At 37.5% G+C, this 23,259-nt stretch overlaps 1 protein-coding gene across 1 annotated transcript in view; it reads left to right on the top strand.

Moving 5' to 3' along the window:
• Positions 1–1,058: 1,058 nt before the first annotated feature.
• The window catches only part of LOC103780365 (F-box/LRR-repeat protein 13-like), a gene marked incomplete at its 3' end in the record, with an annotated part of 41,516 nt that continues 19,315 nt past the window's right edge, over positions 1,059–23,259 (top strand). Inside the window, exons 1-9 of the mRNA XM_008948035.1 lie at positions 1,059–1,163; positions 4,446–4,549; positions 5,475–5,568; positions 6,842–6,909; positions 7,891–8,045; positions 8,387–8,496; positions 10,477–10,572; positions 16,929–17,024; positions 19,333–19,468. Coding sequence (XP_008946283.1) covers positions 1,059–1,163; positions 4,446–4,549; positions 5,475–5,568; positions 6,842–6,909; positions 7,891–8,045; positions 8,387–8,496; positions 10,477–10,572; positions 16,929–17,024; positions 19,333–19,468 — 964 coding nt within the window. The remainder of the gene's footprint in view (positions 1,164–4,445; positions 4,550–5,474; positions 5,569–6,841; positions 6,910–7,890; positions 8,046–8,386; positions 8,497–10,476; positions 10,573–16,928; positions 17,025–19,332; positions 19,469–23,259) is intronic.

The raw sequence follows: 23,259 nt of genomic DNA, 5'->3' as shown, positions 1-23,259 counted from the left end.
CAGGCTTTCTACTCTGGATTAGTGGAAGGCTGAAGCTCACGGCCAGTCATGGCCTCATGATGTGCCTTGCACACCCTCCTCTTTTTCTCCTCTTCCCCTCACATGAATAGCAGCAGCAGACCAGACTTTCTGGGTCTCTGGAAGAGACTAAGTTGGCAACCATTTTGTCACAGTTTTGCATCAGTTTCGTTGTCACTGTTAATTTGCTGCTTTGGTCTGCTGCCCACCTTGCTAGAGCTCCTTCTGAGGATGGCAGGCTTTGAGTGTCTTTGCAAAATGCTTCTGGTTTTAGTGTGTAGTCTCTTATTGCAGGTAAACATGAAAAAAAAAATATTTAATATTTATAACACTGCATTTACATTTAAGCAAGGTATTATGGAATAGCTAAAATGTATAAATGATAGTGTAGTTTGAATACACAGTGAACAGCACATCTTCCACAGTGGAAGTACAAGGATGGGAAATAACACACATTTCTATCAACAAATCAAAATAATATAATCCATATCTTTCTTGGTAATTTTTTTTTATATTGATCTAATCTACCACTTTGTATAACAGTCATCATCACTGTAATGCTTAGAAACCTAAATAATGACTCAAGATATCATGTTGTGCTGGGTGCTATACATTTATCAACAAAATACTATCAACAGATAAGTTGCTAAGCTGCTATCCATCACATGTGAGAAGAGGTGGCAGTCCAGTGAAGTTGCCCCTGTCTGGAAAAGGGGAACCATAGCCTCTATTTTCAAGAAGGGGAAAAAGGAGGACCCAGGGAACTACAGGCCAGTCAGCCTCACCTCTGTGCCCAGCGAGATCATGGAGCAGTTCCTTCTGGACACTATGCTAGGGCACATGGAAACTAAGGAGGTGACTGGGGACAGCCAACATGATCTCACTGAGGGCAAATCATGCCAAGACAAATTTGGTGGCCTTCTGTGGTGGGGTTAAAGCATCAGTGGATAAGGGAAGAGCAATTGATGTCATCTACTTGGACTTGTGCAAAGCATTTGACACTGTTCTACATGACAACTTTGTCTCTAAATTGGAGAGACATGGGTTTTGACTGGTGGACCACTTGGTGGATAAGGAAGGGGCTGGATGGCTGGGCTCAAAAAAGAGCTGGGGTCAAGGGCTTGATGTCAAAGTGGAGACCAACGGTGAGTGGTGTTCCTCGTGGTCAGTACTGGGACCAGTGGTATTGAACATCCTTGGTGTTAACATGGTCAGTGGGATTGAGTGCACCCTCAGCAAGTGTGGAGATGACACCAAGCAGTGTGGCTTGTTCGACACACTGGAAGGAAGGGATGTCATCCAGAGATCCCTTGTCAGGCTTGAGAAGTGGGCCTGTGTGAACCTCATGAGGTTCAACAAGGTCAAGTGCAAGGTCCTGCATCTGGGTCAGAACAGTACCTACAGGGGGCCTACAGGAAAGATGGGCAGGGACTCTTTATCAGGGAGTGTAGTGATAAGACAAGGGGTAATGGCTTTAACCTGAAAGAGGGTAGGATTACATTAGATACAAGGAAGAGATTCTTCGCTACAAGGGTGGTGAGACACTGGGACAGGTTGCCTGGAGAAGCTGTGGATACCCCCTCTCAGGAAGTGTTCAAGGCCAGGCTGGATGGGGCTTTGAGCAACTTGATCTAGTGGAAGGTGTCCCTGCCTGTTGTAGGGCATTTGCAATTAGATTATTTTTAAAGTCCTTCCTAACCCAAACCATTCTGTGATGATTCTATGATATAAAAACCTAACCTAAGTATTTAATTCTAGACTGATAACTTAGTTGCACTGTAGCTGTTATGCTGATTTGGGTTTTTTTAATACTTCTTTGGTAGTTGGTTATCTGGAGGTTGCAATGACTTGTGACTAATGATCATTTGGTGTATGAGTATATTTTTAATTGCTTACTATTCTGAATAAATAAAATTTATAGGTTGAAAAAGTTGTTGCTAGACTCTTTCAGATTGCTGGGAGTCTTGTAGAAGTCTAATAGAAATAGCCAGATTTGTGGAGCTTAGTTGTTTTTGATTTTACACCTGGCCCAAGCATTACTGAGGAGTATCTGAATGAGTACTGAGAGACCAGGTGTTGCAATTCCTTCCATATTTGAGTTTGACAAAGGAATTCTCAAATGGTAAACAGAGGCCTTGCACTCCAGTATAAGGTAGAATAGTTTGCGTTTCCTTTGGTGGAGACCTTTCAGAACATCCAAAGGAAAATAGTTGTTTGAGTTTGTTTGAAAAAGGGGGAAAAAAAGATAAAACCTGATATCATAAAAACTGGCATTCTTATGGCAGACAGTGACTTCATCCAGCAGAGGGAGTAGCCGACCAGCGTTGGGGTTGGCTTTGGGAAATCCCTCCTTAGGAAAATTTGTAATGAAAGCCGTTTGACTGCCGGTATAGTATTTAAAATGATGTTATATGGCATGAATTACAATGATGAGTGAACTGTTTCTGACATTTGCTTAATATAGTCAACCATCAAGATACACCTCATAAATTACATTTTTGTTGAGAAGATTGAAGAGACGGTAAGAATCAGTGTATTGATTAGTGTTATAAATATTCAAAGTGTTAAACTGAAGACAGTTGCCTTTCGTTGTGCCTGTACATAAAGGAATGTTTTTCTTTGCCTTCTTGTACTGATCTTAACATAGTCATAGAATAGTTTGAGTTGGAAGGAACCTTCAACGATCATCTTGTCCAACCACCCTGCTGTGGTCAGAGATGTCTTTCACTAGACGAGGTTGCTCAAAGTCTCGTTCAGCCTGACTTTGAACATTTCCAGTGATGGGGCATCCACAACTTCTGTTCAACAGCCCTTGGAGATGCCTTCCAATTTACCTTTCTGTGTGATTGGTTTTGTCTATAGTCTTCTAATTAGCACATGAAAGGCCTCTGCAGCATGCAGAAGTTCTCAGGCTGCTCCCTCTACCTGCTGCCCTGCTCTCTGCTGCTACAGAGTGAGGTCGCACTTGACAGGGTGGGTGCCTTTTCTCCCCTCTGTGTTGAGCCTGTTCTGCTCTACAGCCATCGTGCAGTTTTGGGTTAGAGCCTTCCTCTTTTCCCTTGTCCTCCCACCATGCTTCCTGACAGGGATTCAAGCCCATGCTCAACATTAATGTAGTGGTAGCAAGGGGCCCTGTCTTGAAAGCAAGCAGTGTTTCATCATTTGAGTTTGCACAGTGAGTAAACCAATATATCATTGTGTTGTCTTTATCCATCAAACGTGTAGCAGTTGCTTCAAATATTTTCTGGTTTTAAAATTCAGTTTTATATTTATATAGACCAGCTGTGTTACAGTAATAACAAGTCAGAATCAATACGGATGTTAGAAAATGCGGAAAGTATTTCTGCCCACTGAATGTATAGGTGAAAAGCCATTGTTTGGGAAAACTAAACGTGAGTGGATGGTGAATTGCATAGTCGGAATTGTGATGATGAGCTTACAGAGGCCAGAGCAGACTGAATGACAACATCTAGATGTGTACCATCCAGCTGCACCATGGGGAGTGGTGGCAGTGAAAAGTGGGCAAAGAAAAACGGTTCTCTAAGTGTCAGGGCTAGAAGAAAATTTAAAAACTCGGATGTTGTTTTTGTGATAACTTATAAAAGCTAGTTCCTTTATAACAGACAGAGGGAAATATTAACAAGAGAGTGTGTCCCAGGCCAGCATCTTTTACATTCATGTAGATTAATGTCTAGTTAAAGATATGCAGTCATGTTATGAAATTTTTAACAGGCATAAAACCTTCTAGTGTATAGTTTCCATTAAATATTCACTTAGATAACAGCAATTTGCTGATAAACTTTTAAGAACCAATATACTTGGGATGTTCTTGCTGTATGTGAGCTCACAATGCAAAAAAAAATTTATCTTTGTCCTTTATCTGAAAGGGAAAAATGAGAAAAATGGTTTATTGGTTATTGTATGTTATTACTAAAAGGCAATACAAAGTAATGTGATAACACAGTCTTGAACAGGAAATCTTTTTTTAAACTGCATTTTGTTCTCAATAGTGGTTACAAGATCAATTTCTGGCCATGCTTCCCATCTGACATACTCTCTAATCCATTGGATTAATCTTGTTTTAAATCCTGGTTTTCATTCAGTAAATAACATTATCCAATCTTCTACATATTCCTTCTTTAATGCACATTAAAAAGAATTGTATTCTAAGCAGGACTTGTTACAGAAATACCATATACTTTATGACTATCCTAAACCCAGGGCTTTGAAATCTAACAACAGAAATATGCCAGTACATGCAGTACTACCTTTAAAAACTGAATGAAAGGGAAGTGATGAAAAGCAATGCCTCTCTTTTATGATATTTTAAAAGATGATAACAAACTTGTGTTTATTGTAACAGTTTCATATCTAGATGCTACTTTGTTGTTAACACAGAGGCATTAATCTGGAGTTTCTTTTTGCAGGTGCTGCTTTGTGGTGTAATTGTTATGCGTCCAGATGATCCACTTAGGTTTTTAGAAGAAAAGCTCAGAGAAATAATGGAAAAGGGACTAGATGCTGTCACGTGGTAAATACTAAAGAACTGTGTGTGTGCTATGTGATTTACTGTACTGAACTTGCACTTTTAAAACATGCTACTGGCACAGCATCTACCGTGTAGACTGCAAGTTAAATGTTAATGCTGCCTTTTTTTTTTTTTTTTTTCAAATGTTAATGGCATATGATATTGCAAACACAATAAGACTATGTAACCTAGATTTAGTGCTTTTCTTTGTTTAGTTGATATATTAAACCTTACTTTTGTGATAATCAAAACTGGGGTAGTATTACTTGTTATAACTTCATTGCTCCCCTCAGTATATTTGCCCATATGAACCAGGGATGTGGCCTTCAAGCACTGAATCATTAATTGTAGTATTTCTCATATTTTCTCTTTTTGGTGGATTCTTTCACCCCTTAAAGTGAAGTTATCACAGTGTGAGATTAAAAAGACAAAGGATTTAGTTCTGTTTACACCTGAATCTTAGAAAATATTGTGATTGACTTAAATGGGAGCAGGCTTTGGTTTCTAAAATATGGGCAACTTCAAAACAACTTACTTACCTAGACATGGCATGGTCTGTCCGCAACAGCAGGAAACGTTGCTCCAGCTACTGAAAAATTGAAATGTCTCTTCAGTCAATATTAAGATAAAAACTAAAACAGTATAATCTGATAGGAAATGTCCAATTACCTGGAATGTATAAATCTCTAACGTACACATAGCTCTAAGAGCAGCAATAAAACCTGATTATTTTTTTTTCATATTTTGTAAACACATTTGAAAAATGGCTGCTGTAGGTACTTATAATGAAAGTGATGTAGGTCTTAGTCTTTTAATAATAACTTTATAAGACCATAACATGTAACTGTAATCTGTTAGGTACAGAGAAGAGATGCCTTTTCTTGTGGGGATACTAATATGGTTAATATAATTTACTTCTCTTTTACAGGTATATGTGTATTGATCTGTCTTTACACCCCAAATTAAAGAAGATTTCAGAAACTTGCCTGAACACTATTTTTGGACTAGATGGTGGACAACTGGTAAAAGTCATTGAACATTGCATTAACCCTATGCAGTGAACAAATCTTTTAGGACAGAATACTCATGTTCTGTTTTTAAGTATTCTCATGTTACTCTTCTATAGCTAATGCAAGGAATATACTTTGCATTTCTTTCTGTTGATACTGATTTGTCTCTAAAACATAATGCCATCAGAGATGAGCATAGCATCTAGGTGTATGGCAGGGAAAAACTAGTTCCTGTTTCATAATTTAAAAAAGAGTTCCACATAAATATGAATCTAGTTTTAATAGTGTGGTTTTTTTCTCTGCATTATTTAGTTTTACTTAGGCCTGTAGAAAAGAAAAACTGTTATTTTAAAACATGTAGAGAAGGAGACATTTGCTATGTGATCATGCAAGGAAGCAGTCTAAGCAATTTAGTCAGTAAGCTGGCATGCAGTGTGACCAGATCTTTCTCTTAGTTATCTCTGTATATTTTGTCTTCTCTTAGCACTTCTGTACTGTGAGTTTGCTGAAATTTCATTTCATCTGTTTCCTCTTTTACCAACCAGTCAAGTATTATATTAATCAGTCTAAAAGTGGAATGGTTGACATATAAAATATGTGTATCAAATATACAAATGTATATCAAATCCTCTCATAGATTTTCATAGGAGTAAGAACAGTTAATTAGACAAAACCCAGTACTTTCTGAGGACCAGCTGCTATTTCCACATTCAAAGGACTGTGTTTTCTTCTACAAGGGTGTTCCTAGCCCATAGGCTTACACAGTTTTAATTTGGTAGAAGCCGAAACAGGTTTATTAAACTACCTGTGTGTTAGAATCATATGGTAGATGGTTTACATACAAAGGGATCATGAAAAGGTTTTTGCAAAGCATAGCTAGAGTATTTGTTTAATATGCTAAATTGCTGGGTACAGCTGATGAGTAGAGTGGATAAGAGGGATGAAAGTCTGAGTTTCAGTTATTGAGCTTTCCCTCAAGCACACAGATTAGTTCTGTTTTGTACACTAATTGAGCTTTTCCTTTAACTTCTGTGCATAAAAACAGGAGTGTAATTTGGTAGCAAAGTATTTCTAACTCTACACAGAAAATTATACTTGAACATTCATCTCTTCAAAAATAGATATTTAAATGTTCAACAATCAACATGGAATATATAAGGTTTCATATTTTTGTCTGATTTTTTAATATTCATAATATAGCACTGTCTTGTGTACTATAATAATATAACAAACATTGTAAGATAAGTACAATAATAATATAACAAATCGTCAATGATTTGTTTAGATGACTGGAGAGTTATGTACCAAAGCATGGGACTTTTACAGCAGAAACTTAATGAAGCTGTATTTTGGGTAAGTATATGCATTTTACATATACCTGAGGAACATCCTAGGAAAAATCTTTTACCAAAGGAATATTTATGTAGTTCCATTCTGGGAGGAAGACATTTTTGTTTTAATAGAACAACATGCAGAGAGATTAGAAACTTATGTTTGAGTTTATTTTTCTTCAGCAAAGTTATTCTGTGTTAAAAGTAGTAAATTCTGAATTTTTGCCTGTTCCAGACTTGAACAAAGTCCTTTGTAATTTCTGTACTTTATTCAACTCTATTTGCCAAGAATATGATAGTATACCCAGGAATGAAAGGGTAATTTTCATTTGGGTCTAAAAGTAAAAAATCTGTGTTCTCTTCTGCTCATAAAGTTTTCTTTATGATTTGAAGTAGGTAACTCATACTTTAAATAATCTACAGTTTCCTTTTAAAAATGGGGATAATCCATAGATACATTTTAAAATATGATAATCACAATAAATAAACATATTCACTGATCTCTTTGTTATAAGCATGTATATAAAAATTTCATGATCCTCCATTTAGAACAGATACTTTTGGGCTACTTTGTTTTGAAAAGCATAGAACACTAATTCTGTACGAGATACAACTCTCATAGGAACACTGGTGTCAACCCTTATTAAGTATCACGGGACTAGTAGGGAGGTGAAGATTTACAGGGTGTACTGGGGTTAGCCTTGGTGAACATCTGTCTAGGCTGTGTTTAGTCTTTAGTGGAATCAAGCAAGTTTTTATTGCTCTGTACTGTAGAATATTAAAAGCAAGCAGAAATTTTATTGAAATGAGTGAATGAATTCCTACTGAAAATATTATCAATGCACATTTTATTTAAATTATAAATAACAAACAGTTCTATTCAGGAGTTTATATTGTTGAACTTGTCCGTTTAGTATTTTGCAGCAAATTGCAGAGTTTTGTAGATTTTACTTTACTCAGGTTGGGAGCCATATTAAATGACTCATTCTCTTTTAAAATTCAGAGGATGGATGAAATATAACCTGCTGAGAAAGAACAAAAGAAAAAAGGCAAAGCAGAAGATGGTTCTAGCAATAGGCCATTATAACATCCAAATATTAAGAATAATTATACAGAACTGGAGCACGTGGGTGCAGATTCACAAGGAAAAAACGACGTGTAAGTCCATATAGCTGCTTTGCATAAGGAAGAAAATACATGCTATATAAAAATAAATTACACAGAATTTAAGTTAAGTTTCTGCAGAAAATTGCACTTATTTCTTCCTATTTTTATTTCAGTGGCTGTGAAGAACAGTTTATTTCAATTGCATTTATAGTACCTATTGCAATGGTCTTAATTATATCTATTGTAAAAAGTTATTTCCTTAAAGAAGCTGAATTGTATAGCTGTTTTGTTGAAACGTTATTTAATAGACAGTCATTCATCTAAAGCATTTAAATGACATACTTTTTCTTACTTGTGGTCCTCAAAATGGTTATAATTACGTGTATTTTCAGTGGCAACAAAGAAACTGCAACAGATCTTTAACAAGACATATTTAAGTTCTGTTTTGAGAGCTTGGTGTGAAGAGGCCCACAGTTCTTTGAAAACAAAAGCATATTTTGAGGTATGTGGTATAATACTTTAAATATAGTAAGCTCTGTCTTTAAAGAGTAACTCAATTAATTCCAACTGTTATGGAAAAACAGCTCTATCAATATTAAAGGAAGCATTTCAGTGTACTACTGCTAATACTACTATTTTGTCCTTATGCTGTTCTGGGAAGCAGATTGTTACCTCTGTATTCTGTGGGTAAAAGTTTGGTCATATCTTAAGCATCAGAGAGGGTTGAATGTTGTTATGGATTATCAGTGATCTATCTGGCTTGGATTAGGTGACTGGTGTCTTAGGGGTAGTATTACCAGTTGAGATGATAATCGGTAAAGATGATGCCTCTGGGTCCCTGCCACCACTGTCCAAGAGGTGTAGATTCCTGCAGAGTGAGGAGAATCCTCAGTAACTTCATCTCCTCCCCAGAAGTGTGGGATAAGCAAAATGGTGATCACCTGAGAGCAGTCAACACATGGACAGCCTCATATGCCCCACGACCAGCAGCCATGACTGGTCTCACTGTGAAAAACAGGGCTCTTCTCATTTCTGGGAAGGTTTCTTCTCCCAAGGAAAAGAATGCCAGAGCTTGGTGGGGTGCTCAGCAGACACCGTGTGGGGAAGTGGAGAGATGAGAGCTGTAAGACCCAGCAGCTGCTGATGGCATGGGGGTTCCAAAATTGCACACACAGAGATAAAGTTCTCCCACTGCTTGGCTCCTTTTCCTTCCCCTGCTGTAGGATGGTTGGAGTGCAAACCAGCTGCTTCTTCTCCCTCCCACAGATGTTCTTCCTGGTGTCTTAAAATATTAGTCTGACTGGCTCGAGTGCACAAAAGATATCCTGTTTCTGGAGCATATCAGGCTGTTCTTAGGGAATAATATTCTTTAATTATTTCCATTCTTAATAGCAACTGCAAGGCCTGGTTTGACTTCCATAGTTAGATCAGAATGTGTATAAATGAAAGCGCATCACCAAATCCACAATTTTTGATGGTGTACTTCCGTTTTGTGTACACTTGTGTAGGCATTTTGAGTGCAGTTAAGTCACCTAAACAGGTTTTTGGTGTAACTCAGCACACCCTGAGATATCTCAGGCAAGGCTAAACCAGACAGGCCTCCAGCTTAAACCTCAAGAAGTGCAAGAATCCTCTGCCAGTCCTATGTCATATCTACCAGTCTTTTGTGGGTAACTTGGATAATCTAGATGACATTGATTTTAAAATGCAGAATTAAACAATCAGTGATCATAATATGTAATAAACTTAATAAGCCAGAAGAACTCACTTTGCTACTAAGAGGCAAATACATTTTCCGAATGGGAAGTTAAAATCTAGAGCTCATTACTTCCACTTTGTTCTAGAAAAGCCAGAGCTTTCCTATCCCCCTGTTTTCTTCCTTCCTCTTTTCTTTGTTCCTAATTTCTCCTTTCCTGCATGTTTCTGCTTTCTTTTATATTCTCCTCACTTCCCTGTAGCAATATTCAAATGAAAAACCATTTTATAACTCCTGCAAGTCTTCTGTTTCTAGAGCTAAAATAAAAGACAAAAAATGTGATTCAGTGTTATCCCTATGTTGAGCTGATACATGAAAGATGCTTTAGTATCATCCATGTAGTATACATTGTTGGATGCAATACAACATCACAGAGATTTTAGTAGTGACCTTTTGATGACTTCTGTGAAAAAGCCAGGTGTTAAGAGTATGTTTCTGTCATACTGTGTGCACAAACTAGTGTACACAGTGTTTTAGTCTGGAAACGGAGATGGTCTCCTATGCTTCTACATTGTGTTGCTACAGTGCAAAATCATGAGGTGCACCCTAAAACTATGCTTATTTTCAGTAATAGCAGTTACAAAAGTTTGTAGATGTGAGGGATTTGAAAATACCTAGTTGAGCTTAAGAAATTTAATTTAATTTTTTTTGAATATTCAAGTGTATTTTAAAGTTTGAACCTGCTATTAAGATAAAATTGTACTTCTCTTGAACCATCTTTTTCAGAGCTTGGCAATGGAAAGTCAGACAGGCTGTTTTGAATCAAGTGATCTTACTGCCAAACATAAACCATCCCATTTACCAGAAAAAGCCTTATTACAGGTTTGTGGTAGTTGGTGTAATTTTTAATGTGTATATTTCATAGTGTTTATTATGCTTTGTTGAAAAGGGTGTTTGTGCAGTGGAAAGGAAGGTTCCTGTTTGCATTGTTCACTGTGAGTCAGGTGGAATCCTCTGAAGGATGGCAATGGTATTCTTTCCCTCAATGTCACCTGATCGTATTCTGCATGTCCCATCCTGACATCCAGAAGCTTCTCCAAGCTGAGACTGAAAGAGAAAGAGAGAGATTTAATTTTATACTCTGTATAAAACAAACTATGTGCTACTTTAGTGGCTTAGCAGAAAATACTGGTATCTTCCATTTCTAGAGCAATTCCATCTCTGAGGTCTAGAGCTGAAAAGCAAGGTAGTTTGCCAGTTCAGACTTCAGTCCCATCATAATTTATATTTTAATGTGAGTTTACAAAGAGAATGAAGTAGGAAGTGAGAAGTGAGACTAGGAAGTAAGAATTCTACTCATCTGAATAGGAAATAATGACCTAAAAGAATAAAAAAATAGAAAAATACATAATTTACACAAATTTCAAGCTATATTCCTATGATCCATAAATAAATAAGTCAGTGTAGAAAGAGGAATTATTTTTGTTTTTCTGTATTTAAATAGTATTTGCATAACTAAAAGCCAAATCCAAAAGGTAGAGCTAAGGAAGTTGTATGTCAAAAGAAATTAAAACTGATTATATCAGTGCAGTGAAAAATCACAAGAGGTAATTAAATGAAAAACAACACTAGGGTAAGGTGGATATATCAGAAAATGTTAGTCAAAACTTCATTGTAGTAGTGACAATGTTTAATTTTTTAATAGAGTGTGATCAATATCTGTTGGATTTTGAGAAAACAATAAATAACAATAACATTTTCTGAATATTTTCAAATCTGCTGATTAATTAAAAAGGTCTTTAACTAGCAGTATGCCCATTCAGGAATATGCTTTTTCTTACAGTTATTTTCTTGTGACTGAGCACACAGGTAAAGATGAAGAAATGTAAAAATTCTGTATCTTAAGCAGTATACATGTGTAAATTTGTACTCCTAAAGACAAGATATACAAACTAGTGTCTGTACACATTTTCACATATCCCTATATGTAATATCTGCCTGTTCATTGAGCTAAATCAAATGTACTTTTTTATTCTTACTTGTATATAGAAAATAATTTTAAAATATTTTTTTTTCAGTCCTGTTTTCTTATGGTAGTGTCCCTCTGTTTCCCCCTCTTTACAGCACAGGAAATTAAAAAGTTTTTAGTACGTAACATAATATTATTTCTGGGAAGAACCTGTCCAGTTCACTAAAGGATCTAAAAATGTAAAATGAGCTTAGGTAGGAGTTTATCACCTAGATGTAAAATTGATATCCTTAAAATTTTCATTCTGTATCATTTAACTGTGAAAATGCTCAAGGTTTCAATATTCATGTTCCTCAGAACTTGAAGTTTTGCTGAGGATCTTGGACCCACAGCATTAACTGGAGGGAAGCTGTCCCAGCCTTCCTGTTACTCCCATTTACCCTTTCTTGCCCCAGCACTGTTCTCCCCTTTGTGTTCATTTACAGTAATTTATATGAACCACATCAGGGAACAGAACTGTCTGAAAAATTTTCTTCCATTTTCTTCGTTTTCTGAATCAGTCAACGGCTGGATCCGTTCCTTAATCCAACTCATTGTGTGGCTGCACGAGCAGTTATTTGGGCACACGGGAGGAGATGGGCAACATGTAGTGGGAAAATGGGTGAAGTGAGAGTGGGTATGCCTGTTTTTGCAGGTGCAGGCTGGTCACTGAACTGTGGTGCCTCTAGGCTAAGCTTACCGAGGTGTGACAATGAAACATGTCTCTCCCTTTCTAGCCTGAGAGTCCATAGGCAGTTTTAGAGCAAACAGGGTATAGCAGTTGCTGGGTTTTTTTTTTTTTTTTTTTCAGTGTAAAGGAAGGAGGAACTATTAGTACCATCCTTCTAGGCACAATTTCAAAATTTGGTCCCTTCACCATCTGTGGGGAAATGTGAATTAAGTTTTTGCCTTTATCAAAGAAGTCCACTCACTGCTCTGAAGGCTTCACTGAGCCCACAGAGCTGTCAACTGGCAGTTTGCACACAGAGAGTGAGGCGGAGGTAGGAGCAGGTCTTTCTGGGAACCCTCCTCATACATTCTAAGAGGAGAAAGAAGCAGCCACAAAATTTCATCCAGTCTATCATCTCCCCTCTTTTTCAGTCTGTTCCTGCCCCCTGCTTTCCCCCAACCCCCAACCAAGCAACAAAAATGCCAGAAACGAAACGCCACCCACTTCTGTCTTGAACAGAATGAAAAGAATAACATTAATTTGAGATAGTGAGAACATAGATTTGGGATATAATTGAGGAAAGTAGCCAAAGCAAGAACAGAGGATTCTGTGTGGTAACTGGTGGGTGTGGTAGACAGGGTTTGCCACCTTGCTTCTCCTTTTTTTTGGGTGCACTGGTGAGACAAACTGAGCCATCCTGGAGTATGCTGCGAGTGCTGTGGTGCACAAGGGCACAGCAGTTTCCTGTTCTTCCCAGGGAGCTATCCCAAGAGGAGTTGGGCCACAGGGAATGTGAGCTGGTTCTCTTGGATTATGTTGGAGTATGGAGGGTTAAAGCCTGGAATCAACAAAAGACAACAGCAAAAAAAGGGGAGCAATGGGGTCCATTGCTTGTGTGCCCTGGAGGAGACCCTCGAGTATGTAATGTGCAAAAAGGGAACAAAAATTATTACAGAGAAACAGGAAGCCTACTGAAATGCTTCTATTCTGTATTTAAAAAGAATGCAGCTCCCTTGATCCAGACAGTATGGCTGTCACCTGGTTTCTTTTTCTTGAGCTGTCACTATTTTATTTGATAGAGGAAGTGCAGAAAGAGCTTTTCCGTTTGCTGGCACATACCAGAGCTTCCCACTAGCTGAGTGCCTAACCATTTGCTGCAGAAATGAGAAGCACTCTTGCTTGCTTTCCCTCTTTCTGCCTTTCCCCCTTCCTTTCTCCCTTTTCTCCCTGTCTCCCTTCCTCGCCTCTTTTTCTCTTTCTTCCTTTCTTTCCCTCTGTGAATCCTCATGCTCTTTTTGGTGGACGAGCTTGGAGATACCATCTCCTTCAACAGGAGATAGTTACCGGGTGCTGTCTCCTCCAGGCCAGATCTGCATTTGCTCTGACCATTCACAGGCTGTGGGAAATCAAGTGTGCTTGAACTTCTCAAAGTTTTGGAACTTGTGATAAGGAGACTTTATTGCCTCTGGCACTGTAGATGTTATCTGACAGTGGATCACTTCAAAATGACAGCATATTTAGTAAATATAATTATTAGTATGCTATCATTTATTGCAGCTTTCTGTTCTGCTCCTGTGCAAAAAAAAAAATCTGTCGGTTTGTCTTAACAACTAGGATAAAATCTGTCCTCAGGGCCAGCTTGAAACCATTTGCTTTGTAAATTACAGTTTCCTAAAAAAGTCAGGGATACCACAGTATCCTAACCTTGAGTTATTGACAGAAAATGATTGCTGTGCTTTAAAGCTGGTTACTGTGGTCTTGACCTAATGTGAAATAAATGTTTCTACAGACCTTTTTGGAACAGAAAATTCAAAAGATTGCTAGCAAGAGAGTGTAAAATTAAAAGTCTTGATTTTGTTCTTTTAATATTAAACTAAACCCTGTTAATTAATAATAAGACAGTCAATATTTTTTCTCATTTTAACAAGTCATACAGTTCCATTTATTAGAATACTTTTTGTGAGCTGTGTCAAAATTCCTTCGAGTTTTAAATTAGATTGTGTTTTGAAGTTAAGTAAATAATCCACATGTCCAAATTAAACAGACTTTTGGTTAGAGAAGACTGTGATGGATCCAGCTATAATCAACATGGGACACAAGTCTTTGAAGGAATGAGGTGTGCAGAAGGAATTTGCTATTAAGAAGGGCCTACACATCTCTGTACTTCAAAAAATCTTTATAAGCCCCCAAATGCATTCTGAACCACCTAAATATCTTTAAAATTAGTATGGCTATAGCAAGCTTCCAAGCTTCCAGAATAAAAAAATCATAAATCCTCACTTTTAATATAGTTTTAAGTAGTTTATGAGGTGAATATAAACAGGTTATAGGACAGCAATGTATACAGAGTAGCCGGCAGGTTGCTTGAATGTATTACTTGTATAATTAACTGCTAGTGGAAAAAGACACATTATCAGTAATTTTCCTGCCTGACATGTTCTTTTCGAGCTGAAGAAACTACAGCCTTCGGGAAGTTCCTGTAGGTTGAAACAGAGAATCTTTTTAAATCTTGGTAGAATACTCTTGATATTTCTGCTTTTTTCTTTTAATTGAACTTAATCTCTGTGATAAAAATGGATTCTAGCTGATATGTTTTTTGATCCTATTCATTCCAGTAGAACTGCAAAGAACATAATCAGGATAAAAGTTTATCCTGAGGAAGGAATACTTCCTTTAGTTAAGCATCCTTTTTATTACAACTTCCCTTTTTGATTCTAACAGTTTTTTAGTGACTCATCTGTTAAAAAGAATATTTCAGTATAGCCAAGATAACCTCCACTTTGGTAATTCAGGCACTCTACGCTTACACTGGTAGTCACTCTTTCTTCACTTCTTAGCTACATTGATTACTAGAAGTGAAACAAAATTTGCATTATTTCCCTACTTTTACAGAGGCTTTATGTGTATTGCTTCTGAGTACAACACTTGTTTGAGTCTCAAAGCCTCTATTTGACTCAAGATTTCTCTTCTGTTTTGTATAGTTTGAGTGAACTCTGTACAGAGTATGCATTCATTTTTTTTTGAGCATATTTCAAGTCATACTTCATATACTGCTATAATGAAAAACAGATTTTATGGTATGCATTCTTGTTTGGGAAGTTGTATAACTATTATAGAACTTATCGTTTATAAAATACAGTAGCATCTCTGCTATGTTCTTGCTCTGACATCTTACAGGTGCATCTTATAGTAATATATATCTTAAGTGCTAAGCTCTTTGAAAATTTATATTAAGAAGAAAAAAATTGACTTCATTGACAGGTTATGGGCTAAAATTACAAAGTCCTTTTCATTTTTTGCTATGAGCCAGTTACCATGCTGGGTTTAAGTTGTTGCCATTGATGTGTTACTGCGCAGTTATGAAAATAATTACACTACAAGCATAAAGTTTTCTTTATATAAAGATTGCTTTAGGAAAAATGATGTGGAATTTTATTAACTGTATTCCTTTCAGATGATTTCTTTTTCATACTTAGAACTGCACATTTTAAGTGTTGCATTTCATACCAGATACTTGTATTTTAGCATATGATACGGTAATTCAGTTCTGCAAATGATTATGGATATGGGAGTTTTTACTATGTAAATAATCCAGCTGTCTTATATAAAATTCTGCATATGCTCTTTGAGTGCATTCTACATATTCAGATGGTTGTAATATAATGCATAGTTGCTTCTATAGCAGAGACAGTACATTTTACCATATTTTCCCTCATTTCATTTTACCAAGTTTCTTCTAAGATGAAACATTAGCATTCTGTTGGCAGAAATACTGTTTGACACAATCATAAAAATGGCAGGTGAGGAGCTAAGGCAGAAGCTTGCTAAATGTTATCTTCATTCAGTCTCTTACTTTTATGGCCTGAGATTGCTTTGTCTAAGATTATTTACCAGGACAAGACCTTTTGGGAATGCTGGAATTTAATTTTGCAAGATGTTGCTTAGTGGCAGCAGTGTATTTTAGAATATTTAATTCTGTAAAATGAACTACGAGTATACCTTTTGTATTTTTTTTCTATGATAATAGCACACATTGACTTTAATATTCCAAGATTAAAGATTTAGCGATGTATTTATCAAATTGTACTAGTTAAATTAGAAAGACCTCTACCATAGAAACTACAAAAACCATTTATAGGCAATTTAAAGTTGTATTTAAAAGCACTATATTTAAGGTACAAAGCATTAGCCTGAGTTATATTGTCTCAAATAGGTTTAGGAGAAGTATTTTAACAAGTGTTGTTTTCATATAGAAGAAATGAAACTGCTTATAGTCCTTGAAAAATCTTTTGTTTTGAAACATCCCTGTCATTCTCTATTATAGCTTGAATTTTATGAGCTTTTAAGCAAAGCTGTCTTTTCATGCTTTTTATTAAGGCTGTTAATGAGAGTAATTATTGACATTCTGCTTTAAAAGGTAAGTTTAAACTCCTAAAAAGGAAATATTCAATTTGGAAATAGCTCTTGTTGTTTGGGATAGGTGAGTATGTATCATTTGGTACAGCAGTACTTCTTACTGAATAGTTTTTAATATCATGTACGTGTCTTTTTCTGACTTAGGTTTTCCGTTATGTAAACTTAGTTGATCTGGCAAGATGTGCTCAAGTTAGCCAGACATGGATGCTGCTAACTCAGAACAGTTCATTATGGAGTGATGTAAGTAAAATAATCAGTTTCAATACATTATTTCAATTTATTTTTTAAAAGATTAAGGCAAGGAGGTAGTTTACTTTAAGAATGCTAGGTATCTAGGAGAAAAGTTTTATCCTAGAATATTACTTGTTCTACTCAGCTGCATGAATTAAAAAATAGGAATAACTCAAGTGTACTTGTCTGTTTTATATCATTATAAATCAGTGGAACTGAAAGAGAATCGGCCACTGAAGCTTGGCTATAGCCCACTAAATTTAGACAGTTAAGTGAGGTGTCATAGGCTCCCTAGGGAATCTAAACAACCTCTATATGACTAATGTGGAAGGAGAAGGTAAACTCAGTTACAGATACTCTGTAGCAAATACTTGCATTTGTTCTAGAGAGCTTCCTGCCATCCCTGGAGCAAGTGGTGCAGACCAGCTCACTTCCCTACTCATCAACTCCTGGGGCTGTTGGAGTGCTCACTGTGTCTCCACAGCACATGTCAGTGTCCAAGGTACTGCTGTTTCTTCTACTTTAGCAGTCCAATCCTTGGCACACTCATTTCAGTCAGTTTGCCTTTTAATGCAGACGGTGTGACCATGGTTTGTCTGAGGCCACACCTGAAATAGCTTCTCTGCCTTTGCCTTGAACTTAAAATCACACTGCTTGTTACTATTGCCCTCAGTAGTGCGCGTGAGGCTTCAGGTGTGAAGGACTATCTCAAGGCTCCCCAGTCTGTAGGCAGTGGTTTAAGACTAGCCATGGCACCTCAGCAAATACTCCTGTTGCCTCTGTATCTTTGCCTCACATATAGCTCTTTATCAGCAGTGCAGAGAAAGATTAAGGCCAAATTTTAAAAAATGTATAGGCACTTCAAACATGACATAGTCACATTTTAGTCTCTCAAAAAGACGCTGTGCATCTTCTGTCATCCCCTGGGGTTGTCTAATCTGATAGGCATCTACTTTTTGGACCTACGAGTTCATGATGATGGTGATCAAGGAGATTGTTCTCTTTTCTCTAAGAGCTGGGTGATTTGTGGAGTTTTGTGTGAGGGTGCAGAAGGGCTGGGAGCCAAGGGTGCTAGAAAGGCAGGCAGGGGCAGTTCCCCCACCACTGGCATTGCTCTGGAGCGCTCAGCTTACATCTCACACTGCTTACATCTCCTACTGTCTGGTTCTAGGCAGCTGTGTGAGTTTCTTCAAACTGACCTTCTCATGTACATAGCTACTAGTTATATTTTGTAGAGTCTCTGCTCAGATTTGAATTGTTGAAACTACCCTGGCCACCAAATCCTAAAAAGACACTGTAGTGCCCAGCTTGTAGGTGCCTGGAGCCTTTATCAGGTTTAGTCTTAAGTTACTGTGCTGAGTTCATGATCTTAATGAAACTAGGATGAAAAGTTCTGATAATTTTAATGCAAGAAGAACAAAATCTTAATAAGAAAGCGAAAAACTGCGCAAAGTTTTGAACTCCTGGCTTCATGGTTCTGTAACCACTTCCAAGCATTCTGCACAGAAATAATGGTCTGGATTTTTCAAAGTGTTTTGGTAATAAACGTGTATTGTGAAACGTACAACAAACAAATGCACTGTACCTGTAGCAGATTATACAAAAAGGTAAAAAAAAAATCTGTCTTTGTATTAACAAATCTAAAGAAGGCATGAAAAAGAACTTCTGAAGAAAAGGAGATACTTATTATTAAATGTTTGTATTTTGGTTTTCCTGCTTTTTTTGAAAAATTCAGCACATAGACTGTTAAAACTATATTCTAGTAATTTTTATTAATGCTTCCTAAACTTGAAATTCTGACAGATATTAAGAAAAATAATGTTTTTAGTCAAATATATCTTCAATATATCCTCAGCCTGCAGCTTAATTACTTGAGGAGTCTTCCACTAAAACTAAGATGGTAGATTACATAGGCTTGATATCTTGATGGGTTAGTAGACCCTTAACTAAGAAAAAAAGTCTTTAGGAACTGTAGGATTTTATGTATCTTAAAGGGAAAAAATAAAGTTTAAAAAAAAAATTTAAAACCTAACAGTTTTCTTTGCACATAATCTTCTGACATGTATTTTGGCAGTCCAGGACTTGCCTCAGCTTCATAAAAACTACAGACATCCTTCCTCTACACTTAACTATTTTTAATCAGCTGTCCAGAATTTTTATGTATGCAATACACAGACATTTCTGTGTTTTCCAGACTGTTGATTCAGTGTTTACATAGAACTTGATGTACTTACTGGTGATTTTCATAATCATGTCTATTTCGTATGTACGACCTATTTTCAGTACTGAATTATACATCAATCGTTTAAATTTTTAGATCAACTTTTCATCAGTGAAGCATAAAGTTCAGGACCAAACAGTAATAAATATTTTGCAGAAGTGGTGTCCGTATGTATTACGTTTGAATCTTCAAGGTTGCCATTCTCTTCACTGGCCTAGCTTTAAAAGTATCTGTAAGTATTACATGTATTTTAAAATTTTTAATTCTCTCTTTAAACTGTGTTTTCACTCTGTGCTTTGCTACTGTTTTGTTTTACTGCCTATACTCTTCTCTATATGTCCAGCCATAATGAAATGATGTGAGTATGAGATCTGTAAAATTACTTTAAATGTGGGCCCCTTTCCATCAGGTTGCCCAGGACCATGTCCAGATGGCTTTTGAATATCTCTGAAGGGTGGAAACTCCACAGCAACCCTGGTCAACCTGTGCTCAGTCACCTTCACCGTAAAAAAGTGTTCCCTCATGTCCAAATGACACCTCCTGTGTTTCAGTTTGTGCCCACTGCCTTTTGTCTCATCTGTCACTGGGCACCACTGAAAGAACCTGGCTTCATCTTCTTTGCACGGACCCTCTAAGTATTTATGTGCGTTGGTGAAAGCCCCCTGAGCCTTCTCTTCTCCAGCTGAAGTTACAGCTCTGTCAGCCTTTCCTCATAGGAAATATGCTCCAGTCCCTTCATCATCTTTTTGCCCTTTGTTGGACTCTCTCCAGTATGTCTTGTGTCTCTCTTGTACTGGGGAGCCCAGAACTGGACACGATACTCCAGATGTGGCCTCACTAGGGCTGAGGAGAGGGGAAAGTACCTCCATTGACCTCCTGGCAACACTCCTAATGCAGTCCAGAATAGCATCTATCATCTTTGTGGAAGGGCACATGGCTGGATCATGTTCAGCCTGCTGTCCACCAGGACTTCCAGGTCCTTTTCTGCCAAGCTGCTTTTCAACTGGGCTGCCCCCAGCCTGTACGAGCCTGGGCTTGTTCCTGTGCAGGTGCAGGACTTTGTGCTTCCCCTTGTTGAGCTTCATGCAGTTCCTGCGAGCCTATTTCTCCAGCCTGTCAAGGTCCCTCTGGAAGGCAGCATGACCCTCTGGCCACTGCTCCCAGTTTGGTGTCATCTGCAGACTTGCTGAGGCTCCATTCTATTTCATTGTCCAGAGAAGCATTAAGGTTGGAAAAGATCTTGCAGCTCATCAAGTCCAACTGTCAACCCAACACTACCGTGACCGCTACTGTGTCCCAAAGTGCCACATCTACATGCTTTTTGGGCACCTCCAGGGATGGGGACTGCACCACCATCCTGGGCAGCCTGGTCTAATACATCACCACTCTCCCAGTAAAGAAATTCCTCCTAATATGCAAATGACCTCTAGAGTATACCACTCAACAAGAGGCTCACAGACAAAAACAAAAAAAAAGGAAGAAAACCAAGCATGGTCCCAGATATTAGTGTGGTGTTCAAAGTTGTAACTGTCATGGTTTAGGGTCAGGACCACCCCTGGACCTGTAACAGATGCTCTCTGTTAATCCCTCTCCCCCCCAAAGGGGAAGAGAAAGGGATTAAGGGAGACTTATTTATTAGAAAAAAAAGTAAAATAGCTTTAATGAAAATAATTCCAATACTAATAAAATGGAATATATAAAAATATTTATACAAAGCCAGTTTTGAACTCAGCTCCCCCCTCATGGCAACACGTCACCATCACCCCTGGCTAGGGAGCAGCCCCCAGGGAGAAGTCCCAGCCTGGACTCAGCCACAGAGGGAGACTGGGCACAGGAGCTGGGTTCTGGAACTTGGTTCAGGAACACAGGGCTCAGGATCAAAGGCAGGATGGACAAAGTTCTCCTCAGATGCTGGCCATTGAAGGAGCAGCAAATAGGAGGAAGGAAGGGGCTTGACCCTTGTGATCCTTCAGCTTTATACAGAATATGACAGCTATGGGATGGAACACCCCATTGCTGAATTTAGAGTCACTTGTCCTGTCCGCTCCTCCCTGCAGGTGCAGCCTTTACTTTCTGCCCCCCTCTGTGTGCTACACAAGATTTAGCAGGGACCTTGGTCTGCACAGCAATCTTTGGTAGTAACTCTAAACGTGGAGTGTTATCACTGCTAGAACCAGACACTGTCTGTGAAAATATTCTGCTAAATTCAGAAAGTGCAGTTAGTTAAAAGATGTTCCTTTAGCTGAAAAGTAAAATCACTGAACAGAATTAGTTTTGTTCTACCCCAAAGCAGGACATTAGCACAAATAATAAGTACTTGATTCTACTGCCAAAACAGAGTCCCTCTGGGTGTAGAAAAGCATCTTAGTCCTTTCTGATAGTACATGTGGAAGTACAAATGACCATGTGATCAGAGGGTAATTCCCTCTGTGACAGGACATGGCAATAGGTTCAGGTCAGTAACGTTTTCCTCAGTGCAGTTGTGGGCTCCATGCTGCAGAGAAGCAGGCAGGAAGAACAGAAGCCCTTATGAGCAGTGTTAGAGGCTCAGTGCTAGCTGTGAGAGTGTGCTTAACTTGATAGGAGTTACCTGCATCCTGCTACTCAGCCATCTTATCATGGAAAGCATTAACACATCATTGTAGTGTTCTCATGAGAAGAAATCTCTTCTGCTATGACTAGGCAAGACCCCAAGAAATGTTTTTTGTTCCTGGCACAGCTTCACTTCAGCAGAAGAATGTTACTGATTGACTCTTTTCTAGCCTACACTTTAATTGAATACAAATGCATAGCAAAGAAGAGGAAAATGTTTTCATTTTCCAAAAAAAAAAAAAAGTGCATTTAAATGTTTTGAGACTATAATGCATTTATTATTTAATAAGATAATTGAAAAATTGAAACTGTTGGTGCAGCCTATAGCAATTTCAGTGTGTTTTCTTTTGTTTTAGAAAGTGACTGTGTAGTTATGGGTGAGAACAATTTGCTCTCTAGAGTGGTAGTGGAAGAGAACAAATGGCCAAGAATAAAAAGTATATTTGATCATGGTCTTGGCTTTTAAATCACAGGGTAAAAAAACTTTGTCAATGATATCAGCATGCAAGTTGTTTAGTCAAATAATTTAATTTAATATTAAAATGAAGTTTGGCAGGTTATAGAGAAAGCAAGCCAACATAAATCAAACACAGCCACATCACCTCCATTGTGGGGGCTATTTTTCAAAATGTTAACCTCTTTTATGATTTTGTTTACCTTATGTATTTGAGAACAAAACTAAAACCATAGAAATGTTTACTGTGGTTAAAGATAAAAATATGTAAAGAACAGTTGCAGTAAAATTAAATTTTACATACACACTGACTTTTCTATCACATTGCTCAACTGATTGTATCAAGTTAAAATAATTTAACATAGAAGTATCAGCATGGTGGTTATATCAGTTGGAATATCAGTATGTTGACTGACATCCATTTCCATTTATCTTACATATCAAAGACACTAAATTCAATTTGTGTATCTACAAACTATGTTTTCTATTTTTGTTGATAATTCATTTTCTGTAGGCTCAAAATCAAAGATTATGTCCATTTACATCTACTCAGTGCTATTAATTTTAAACTAAGTGTGATTAATTATGTATTATGGTCCACAGGGTCTTTTAGAAAATATTACGAGGCTGCTTCTTCTAATGTTGAAGATACCCAGTGGTTCCTTTTAAGAATGAAACAGTTATATCAGTGTACTATTGCTTATTTAGATTAGTAACATATTTCTTGTTAAAACTCATTGATACTTGCGCCATTCTTTTGAAACTCCTGTGGATGATTTCAAATTGCTGTGAAATTATCTTTCTGAGTGATTGAAAATCATATTGAAATTCTCTTCCTCTGACATTTCTTCAGCTAACAAACTGCACCAAACTGTCTGTTCAGTTATAGCCTACAGATGTGATGAACCTTTCCATTCGAACTTCCCCAAGCTACAGTTCTGAGCTCATCTTTCTGAACAGATCCAAGATTACACACG

Source organism: Merops nubicus, unplaced genomic scaffold (assembly GCF_000691845.1).
Source record: "Merops nubicus isolate BGI_N331 unplaced genomic scaffold, ASM69184v1 scaffold4869, whole genome shotgun sequence".
NCBI classification, from domain to species: domain Eukaryota; kingdom Metazoa; phylum Chordata; class Aves; order Coraciiformes; family Meropidae; genus Merops; species Merops nubicus.
The sequence above is the reverse complement of the archived record's forward strand: the minus strand, read 5'-3'. Positions and strand labels throughout refer to the sequence as shown.